The sequence below is a fragment of the Macadamia integrifolia genome, unplaced genomic scaffold, assembly GCF_013358625.1.
Source record: "Macadamia integrifolia cultivar HAES 741 unplaced genomic scaffold, SCU_Mint_v3 scaffold1688, whole genome shotgun sequence".
In the NCBI taxonomy this organism is placed as follows: domain Eukaryota; kingdom Viridiplantae; phylum Streptophyta; class Magnoliopsida; order Proteales; family Proteaceae; genus Macadamia; species Macadamia integrifolia.
Window position 1 is genome coordinate 91,064 of NW_024868311.1, and position 10,012 is coordinate 101,075.

Genomic DNA, 10,012 nt, shown 5'->3' on the forward strand with positions numbered 1-10,012 from the left:
GAAAATCTAGATAGATATATGTATAGTTTCTATTTTTTCCCATGATATTCTTTTGATATCTTTGATGTTTATTCCTTCAATATCAGGTATACTACTGGAATTTGGAATTTGCAGATTGCAAAGATTTTATGGATTATCGCCTTATAGGACTTATTAGACTATCGGTGCTTGTAGATTATGTAGGATTAGAGAAGTGATATTGTGATAATCTACTCTTATTGTGTATTGACGATTTTGGTTTGGGACTACTAAGGTCAATCAGTATTAGGCCCTTCTCTTTAGTGGTGGTCGCCGAGTTTGGCCCATAGCTACCTAGGTGAGTGCCACATGTCCAAGCGATGATCCAACGCTTTGAGAGGAGCAAAGAACGAGGTGCCAATAAAAGTACGGATTAAGAGACGCCAAAAATGGTGATCTTCTAGGTAACCATGGACAAGACCTGAACAATCACCGCTCAAGAGAGGAACTGAATCCAATCAATCAAGACCATCTCGACCCAGCTGAGCCCAAGCTGAGATTTCTCAACCGGACCTTAGGGCCGGACCCAGCCCAACCCGGTCTTTTTCAGCCTAATTAATTGTCTTGCCAGCTGAGAGATGAATACGATTAAGACACATGGCCGTCCTCTTACTTCCCATGTCTGCAACTTTGACCACTTTGTATTGGACGGTTGCAATTCTTCCATTGCATAGAATTTGACGCTTAAGATTAGTTTGGCTAACGTTTTGGATTAGGAGTCTTATTAGACCGACAGAATAGACAAGCAACACATGTTTTCCACTTACCTACCCTTTTAGATATTTTTTAATAATAATAATAATAAGAAAAAAAATTAATGAGAAATAGTCAAAAGAGAATTGTTGACTATTCAACATTGGTACGAGGTAACAGTGAGAGTTTTATTTATATTCTAATCTGACGGCTTAGTGTTGTATGATCTAGATGAAATGAACCCGTGATCAGATGGTCCGCCGATCAAAACCGCCTGGTTCATCCAGGACCGAATAAAATCCAACCCTTATCATTTTGGTTTCAGTTGGTGTTTTATGAAACCCGTAGAAATTAAATCGATCCGAACTAACTGAATGCACCTATCGAAACAAAAAATTAGACCAAACCAGATAAAAAATCGAGACTAGCCTTATAATAACTCGATACAACAAATAAAAAATATTTTTCCATTAAAAAAGGTTGTTCATTATATGATCCTAGAGCATCACATGGTGCATAAGGCATTCAAGAAGAGAAAGGGTAGTCATTTATGGTTCCATTTGAAAGAATTTACGGGTTTTATGAGTTTTGGTTTGTATATTATGATGATACTGTTATCATCCCATATCAACTTATAAGGGTGGATTCCACATCAGTTTTCTATGATAATTGAAATAGGTTGATATGATTTTGGGTCTCTTCACCTTGTAAGTCGGTTTATGGGGTTGAATTCTTTCAGAACCATATCTTATACTATGAGCATTTATGGTTATCCCAAAGATATGTTTAATACTACCGAAAGGTGTTCTTTTACCCTTTTCTTTATTTATATATGAAAATTCAAAAAAAGAATAAAAAGAACCAGATAATAGCCCAATTAGAAACCGGATTACTTACAAAATTGATAAGAAACCGAATCAACGAGATTGAAATCAACCCAACTAAAAACCGGACTGAACCAACCAATTGACACCTGTTAAATTACATTCCTCGTGAATGAAAAAGCTGAACCTACGCTTTTTATCATTTCGGCAGTTTCGCGCCTACCTCTCAGACTCGGTGACTCTCTCTCTTTCTCTCTCTTATGTACTGACACTCTTTCTCTCTCTACCTCTCTCTCGTTTCGTACCCAAAGACCTCTCTTTTTTTCCGAGTTAGATCAGAGGAGGAGAAAGAAATCTTGGCCATGGCGAATCTTATTGGAGGAGAAGAGGAGTGGTCCTCTGTTTGAGACTTCATATCAGGTTTCTGCGGGAGCTTGAGCTGTCGTCTTTTTCCGATCGGCGTTCGTCTTCGAAGTAGGTAGCTTCCTCTTTCTCTTTCTCTCTCTCTCTCTCTCTCTCTCTCTCTCTCTTCTCGTGGATCCTCTAGGGGGAAGCTCTTTTTCTTTTGGTGGAACCTGAACCGAAGGAAGCTCCGTGAGAAATTAAAGTTCCTTTTTTATTATAAATCCTGTGTTTAGTTTCAATCGAGACTTGGGGTTGCGGCTTCCGATCGTCTTCGAAGTGGGTGGCCTTTGGTTTCGAATCTTGTTTTCTCCTTTTTCCATCTGATGATTTCGATCAGAAATCGTTGAAATTGGTGAGTGAATTTAATCTTCTCTCTTGCTTCTGTTTGTATTTTTAAGACCGTTGAATTGAATCTTCTGCGTTTGTGATTCTCTGGGTGTGGTTTTCCCTTAGATATGAACCCTGTGATTTTAGGTTTTCCTTCGAGGGGTCCGGTGCTAGTGAATCTAATCCTTTACTACTCTTTTTTTTTTGCAGAGGACTAAACCCATAGATTTGTGGGAGAAGGATTACATTTTGATACTTTTTAGTTGACTGGAGGAGAGGGAGCATTACGCTGCAACTTCTAGCAGCTTAGGGTTTAATTTATATTGTTTTCCTGCGCTATGGATGACGCGAGAGACGAATTGATGGATCTTGATTTAAATCTTGGACCTTCTGTTCCTTTATCACCCAATTACGACCCAGATTTAGGGCCTCTATCGGCTGAATTAGGAAACATGGAAGAACATATTCGACAACTCGAAGCAGTTGCAGTGAGGGCTAGGCATCGTTGGAGGTGGAGGCAGGGGAGGGTCCCGGCTGAGGTGAGGAGTATTCCGGTGGAAATGATCGTCAGCTCTGGTAGCTCGGCCAGGCTGCAAACTGGGGAGGGCAGTGTAGCGGCAGAAGATAGAACTACCTCTGATAGCAATAAAGTATGCAAAGGGAATGCAAGTGATTTGCTTGCCAAGGCGTTGGGGTCATGCAATGAACCAAAGAAGAGTAGTGGTAGCGGTGATGGTGGTAGTTTCTTTGAGTGCAATATATGCTTGGATGTAGCTAGGAATCCTGTCCTTACTTGTTGTGGTCACTTGTTCTGTTGGCCCTGCCTATACCAGTGGCTACACATTCATTCGGATACCAAAGAATGTCCGGTGTGCAAGGGAGAGGTCACAGATATGAACATTACACCAATTTATAGCCGTGGAAATGATACCCAAGAATCAGAGAAGGAAGATGAATCGGGAGTGAAGGTCCCTCCAAGACCCCATGCACGACGGGTCGAGAGCTTAAGGCAATGGATTCATAGAGCTGTTCAAATTGAAGATTCTTACTTTGCTCAGATGATAAGGCGAATTGGCAATAGGTTTGATGTGATGGGGGAGTGGCCTCCACCTCCAGATCTTGATGCTGCTGATGAGATGCGAGATAGACCAAATTCATTATCCAATTGGATTCCTTCCACTCGGCGAAGGGAGGGATCAGGGCGTTATTCAATTCAAGAACGGAATTTTGGCAGACCAGAGCAGGATTTTATTGATTTAACGCAAGGCTATAGTGGCAGCTCTGAGTCAGAGGGCAGCCGGCAACTTCCATCCCTGCGATCTGTGAGGTCACAGAGGACTGCTGCTGCTTCAATTTCACACATTTCCTCTGCTGAAAGACTGGTTCAGGCATATTTTCTTGGACGTCCGATGGGAAGAAACCAAACCCATAACCCGCCAGTCGAGGATAGAGATTCTGTTTCCAGCATTGCTGCTGTTATACAATCAGAAAGCCAGACTCTGGATAATACTGCAGAAATAGAGTCAATGATGTCTCTGTCCTCTTCTTCCTCTAGAAGAAGAACTGATGCTTCTAGGGCTTCATATGTGGACAGTGGAATTTCTCGTGCTACTAGACGGAGAAGGTTGATCTGATTTTTTTTTCTTATCTAATAATTTTCTTATGGAGAATCATTGAGAATTTAAGGCTTCCCTATGTGGTCGGCATGCATGTTTACCAGCTTCTTTGTAAGTGCTAACTTTATTCTGCAAATTGATCTTCCTTCCCTTCTTTTGTTTATTATGCATTCTAATTCGATCTATTGTTTGTGTTTGGTTTTTATTGCAGCTCGCTGATGTTTCGTAGCTAGCCAATGCTGGAGACTCTTGTCATTTGTTCTTTTCCTCAAAGGAGAGTATGCTTGTTTTTATTTGTAGACATCTCAATTTGTACTGTAGAAACAGGCAGACCTATGGATCAGTGTTGTACATACATTTGCAAGATTTATACTTAAATATACTTGTTTTTTCTATGCTATACCTAGTTTTCATGTTCCAAGTGATTTTGTGCAAACATCAGCTTGTCTCTTTGGGCTTTCCTATAGTTTATATAAAAATCTTATCAAGGAATATATTGTAGTTAGGTGTTAACATTATTCTGGGAAGTATCTTGTCTTCCTGGACTTCAGACATTGGCTGCCTGAAACTTAGGAGTTGTTGACTGCTGAATACAACATAATTTGTGAGCATTGTATCTTATAATCAGTTACTTCATGGAATCAGTTACTTAGTGAGGGGCTTCTCTGTGCACTCAACAACAGATTGTGATCAGAAAAAGGTATTGTCACTGCACTAGAGGTACTTATTTGAAGCTTGTCATCATACAATGAGCTGTAACCATGATAGGAACTGAATAAAACTGGGAAATGGAAGGAGACAACAAATCCCCCAATCTTAATCTCACAGAGGGCAATGAATAAAACTGGGAGATGTAAGTTGTCTCCTACAAACGAGAAAAAGAAAGGAAAGAAAAAACTGTCCTGTAAAATTCCTCCATATTTAGTTGGGTGTATATACCGCTTTTTGTGGGAAGTCTTTATACCTTCCTTTCAAGGTTGAGATAGAGTGAACTTTCAGTGTTCCTTTCAAGGTTGGGATAGAGTGAACTTTCAGTGTTCCCTCAATGTCAGGGGCTTCAATTTGCTACCTCATATTGGTTATCTATTTTACTATGTTCCATCTACATCTAATTCCATGTTCAGGAAGTTTCCATGCTTGACCATATTTTTGTTACATAGTTGCATTCATAATAGCTAACGTCATAGAAAGCTTGTATAGACGTGTATTGCCTGGCTTTGCAGTTTGCACTGTCATCTTGCTCTCCTATATGATGGGCTTGCTTCTTCCATTCACTCTGCATATTTATAATATGTTCTTGCTTGTAGCTTCTACTTATTGTTAAATTTACACTGATGAAAGTAATAATAAGTTTATCATGTTCAAGGAACCCCCTACATTTTTAATAAACCAAACTTCATTCATCTCCATATTAGAACCTCAAAGGATAGCAGTTCCACCTTTTTATTAGTATTGACAGTCATGATCGGTATCATTAATCTTTGGAATAGGCAATAATTTGTACTATATTTCCTGGTGTGCTGTTTTATTAGCTGATATTACAGATCTAATCTCTTCTGGTGGATTGGAGACACTGTCCTATGCAAATTTCTCTTTCTGTATGGATGGATCTTTGAAATTTGAACTCTGGATAGGATGGTAGTGAAAAAGTTCAAAGTTCAGTTGTATGTTTCTTAGTTTGTGTGATGCACCTATTTGTTGTAGGAACCCGACCATGAAGTGGAAAGGATCGAATCAGGTTTGATGCACATACATATCCAAAACTATCAGTATTGGAGAATGTCTATGCCTTGTTGTGACTACCGGCCGGTGGCTGGGTTTATAAATAATCGTTTAGAAATTTAGAGCCATTTCACAATTGGAATGCCTGATAAATTGATCGGTGTTGGTTTAGTATCTATCAAGTCCCAAAATGGTGTTTATTTTTTAATCGTAGGACCAAGACCGATCGGCTATGCCAATATGTAAGACCATGGAGCTACGTTCTGCTAGAGATACCCCAAGGAGAAGAGTCGTTAGTCTGGATCTTGAGAGAATGGTGTTGCAGTCTCACTAGCTATTGAGCAGTGGAGAGCTAGAGAAGAAAAAAATTCGAAAGGACGAGATGGTGGGTTGAATCCACTATCCCGCTAGGGTTGAAGTTGAAGTGTGACATTTAAAATTATATGTGATTTTTTTTAATGTCCTTCGGGGCATCACTATGCCTAGAAAAATATAATTCTTCATTATATGCCATTTAAGAATACATGTGGTTGTCCATGTGACAGGACTCCACGTACATCTCAATGGTCAAATTTTAATTCAAATTAAGCAAAAAAGTTATATATTTGATTCAAAGTTTTAAGTAAAAATTATCAAAAAGCCATCAAATGAAGATGAATATAAAATACAATATAGAATCTTCTATAATTTTAGTACTTTTTCTACTTATTTTAAATTAAAAATGTACTAATGAGATGCTTACCCAATTGTCATATACTTCACTAAGAATAGTGATGGGATAGATTTTTTTTTTTCATTTATTATTTTTTAAGTACTTAGAATTACAGTGAGAAGATAAGGGTGTTTTAGCTCTATAATATTATTTATAAAACTATTATTTAATTGTATTTGTATAATCAAACCTATATGTATCTGATAATATCCAACTGAAATTGAAATAGTCGATAATCGTATCTACATCCATAGGTACTCCTAGCCCTTAAATTTGCACTACACCACATTTTGCAAGACAAAGGATTCCCACACCAATGCCCTTACATTAGAGAAAAGTTTCCTATGCCAGTGTATATATATCTTGGGCTGCATGTATGAGGGCTCCAAGTTCTTGAATCTGCTCTACACAGTATAACGCACAACAATGGAGCCCGGCCGAAGGGCATTGGCTGGGTACAAATTAAGTATGAATGAGCATGGCAAGTGGGAATCAATGATTCACAAGTGTGTGTTTATATCAGGGTTTTAAAACAATGAATCGGGATCTGAATCCCGATTCTGATACAATTTCATTCCAAATTGGCCTGAATCAGTCGAGAGTTGGCCAGATTCCACCTAAACCTTAGAAACCCACATTGGATTGCCGGTTTTGGAACGATTCATCTGATCTGATTTCAATTTTTATAAAAATAAATGAGGGTTTTTGAAAAAAAAAAAAAAAGTAGAAAAATACGTGTGTTAGAAAGATAAAAACATGTTTTATTTTTTGAAATTTCAGGTCTCATAGGCCAACTAGGACGAACCTATAGGCAAAATGGGGCGGCATCCCAACTCAAGGAAAGGTGGATGGCCTGGAAAGAGGGGAAATGGGTATAAGGAGAGGGGAAATCCAATGAGGAAGAGTTGAACAAGCGATCTCTCCCTAAGACTTAGGCGTAAGCTCTACTGCTCTAAGAGCCTCCACCACGCCAAAGGCTCATACCTTAATGTAATTGGGTTGAATCAGAATTCCACGATTTAGTACGCGATAGCAATGTGTCATTGAGCCCTCCCACCGTTTCAGTCATTTAGTTACATTGATTGAAATGGTTATCTTTCAAACGGTGAAAGAGATTGATTGTAGACTTAGAAAGATTCGAGAGAGAGAGAGAGAGAGAGAGAGAGAGAGAGAGATAAAAAGGCCCGATCGCCGCACTAGGTGTTCAGAGCATATCCGATGGGAGCACTCAGATACACACCCCAACAAATGGGGCATGCACTCCATGGGGCTCCTAGCCTTGGGATTTGTCTTGGGTGCCCAACGCAGCTGGAAAGGATTTCATTATATGAGAGAGAGAGAGAGAGAGAGAGGAGGAATGAAATCACTTTTCGTTCCTAGAATCGATCATAGAATTGACGTCCCTCTTTCATGGAATCAATTGAAACCCTAGAAACTAGAATCGGAAAGAAGAAATAAAATAATTTCACAAATCTTGAAATTTTTTTTTTTTTGGAGTTTTTATTCATAAGTCTTGTAACTCTAACTATACAAAGATAATTTTCATTTAAAAAAAAAAAAAGAAGGAAAACTGATAAAAATAAAGATTAAATAACATTCATGACCGATTCTAAGATAAGTGTTAGAATCATCATTAGTCAAAATTTAAAGCCAAAAAATGAATTAGTTCTATATAAACCATTCAAACTGAAAGTCTAGTAAAGCTGGATATCTTTGATCCTAGAATTTTGTTGACTTCCTATTTATCCTTTCCTTCCCCATTCCCAACTTATATCAGCTTCTTCCATTCTTATTTTAGTGTGACTTCAATTCTATACCTAAATTTGTATATATCCATGCTTGGAGAATCAGGTGGCAATACTACTTACTCAAGGTTCTGTATACAGGTTGTTTCGACCTCACTTGTCCTGGTTTTGTTCAAACTAGCCATTCAATAGTACTTGGTTCTGTGATTGATCCTGTTTCAGCCATTAATGGAGCTCAATATCCAATATATATTTCCATTCAATCGGTAAGAAAGCAAGAAATGATGTCTTATATTCGATCCTCTATCCACATCTACTATCCTTTAAAGGATGATATATGGATCATTAATTCTATTTTTTCTCTGTTTTCTGATTTTTTTTTTAGGATCTAATCACTGGAAATTGGTGGTTAAAATAAGGAGGCCAAAACATAGGCTATTGGCTCAAAAGTTTATTTGGGAGATTAAACCACATGGCATCTTCAGTTGAGTGGGGAGGTGAAGTGAAGAGCTCACATATAGGGCAGGCTCATCCTCATACAGCCACAGACATGGGGAGTGGAAATCATGTAGGCCTTGGATTTGGCTTTGATTGCTTCATTCGAAATATAAGAACTCTGGATAACTCACTCATCTTGAAGTTCCCCACTTACTCTTTCCCTTACACAGATGAATACTATTGTTATGACATTTATTACAAGAGATCAGATGAGATCAGATGCCCATGTATAAAAAATTTCATTACTTGTTCATGTGAAAAAAGAACTCGGTCTAAAAGCATCATCCACGTGAGCCTCTCTCCTTATGTGAAAAGACATTACTCTGCGTTATGTTTTTGGAGGAAATAGACATAAGGAGCTACGTTCCTTCTAGCTAAAGATATTCCAAGGAGAAGGTGAAGAGCTCCTTGGCCTGGCATGGCTAGAGATTTAAATCATCATCTATATGCACTATGTAACATATGCATTTCGATGAAGTTACATTGTTCTTGCTTAACAGTTCATGACTCAAAACTAGTTAAACCTTGCACCAAACAAAACTCTACCATCCATAGAATTAGGTTAAGAAGAAGTTGTTAAGTTTGTCTCGAATTCTTGACCCGTTTTGAAGATTGACCTAATCCGACATATTTTGATGGTGACCCGAATGAGAAATTTTCTGAGATTTGTGATGGAAACAGAGGGGTTGGGCCAATAGGCCCAAGCCCGGAGCCCATCACTGATCTCGTATGGGGGTGTGGGGGCTTAGCCCCCGCTGTATGGTTCGACCGGATCGACTGCAACCCGATGGGTCGACCCGTGATTTGGAGTATATATAATGTACTGTTACTTGTTGAGAAAGTCATTGTATTCCAGGGTTTTTACGTAGCTAGGGTTTCAGGGCGAGTTTTTCCTCACCGTTGCTAGGGTGTAATTTCTCTTCTGCATAGTGAATCATTTTCTTCTTCGCCCGAGGACGTAGCACACCACCCTGATGTGTGAACCTCGTTAAATATCTGTGTCGTACGAATCTATTGTTTCTGTATTATTCGTGTTTCTTGGTGTTTGATCTTACAGAAGTCTAAATTAAATATTTTTTATAGTTGGCAATGCAAGGGGAAAAGTAAGATAATGTGTGGGCTGGGGGGTTTGGATTTTACAGTGACCCTCAGTTGGTATTCTCTTCCCATATAGCAAGCCAGATTAGCCCAATTTGATATTCCAAACTATACTAATATTTGAAACAAAATGATAATATCGAAATGGAAAAGGGTTTTCCACGATGCCAATGTTGGGGTTGGGGTTGGGGGTGGAGAAATAAAATCTCCCACCCCATGCTAATAATGGCAGGTATGAAAAAGTATAATTAGGGATGTAAATGGATTGAATTCAAGTCAAATATTACACTATCAGTATTCTCATCTAATTAGCTTTCAAATGGATTTCAATAGTTTTTTTAAAATTGGTTTTTT

At 38.6% G+C, this 10,012-nt stretch overlaps 1 protein-coding gene across 5 annotated transcripts; it reads left to right on the forward strand.

Moving 5' to 3' along the window:
- Positions 1-1,732: 1,732 nt before the first annotated feature.
- Positions 1,733-4,283, forward strand: LOC122064578. 5 transcript variants are annotated; one of them, XM_042628304.1, is made up of 4 exons: positions 1,733-2,013; positions 2,174-2,292; positions 2,478-3,994; positions 4,095-4,283. In XM_042628304.1, the coding sequence occupies exon 3, from the start codon at positions 2,606-2,608 to the stop codon at positions 3,899-3,901; it is 1,296 nt and encodes a 431-aa protein (XP_042484238.1). In that variant the 5' UTR covers positions 1,733-2,013; positions 2,174-2,292; positions 2,478-2,605; the 3' UTR covers positions 3,902-3,994; positions 4,095-4,283. The 5 variants fall into 5 exon arrangements, with proteins under 5 accessions (XP_042484238.1, XP_042484239.1, XP_042484237.1 ...); XM_042628305.1 differs by having other exon boundaries at positions 1,733-2,009; XM_042628303.1 differs by having other exon boundaries at positions 1,733-2,292.
- Positions 4,284-10,012: the final 5,729 nt, after the last annotated feature.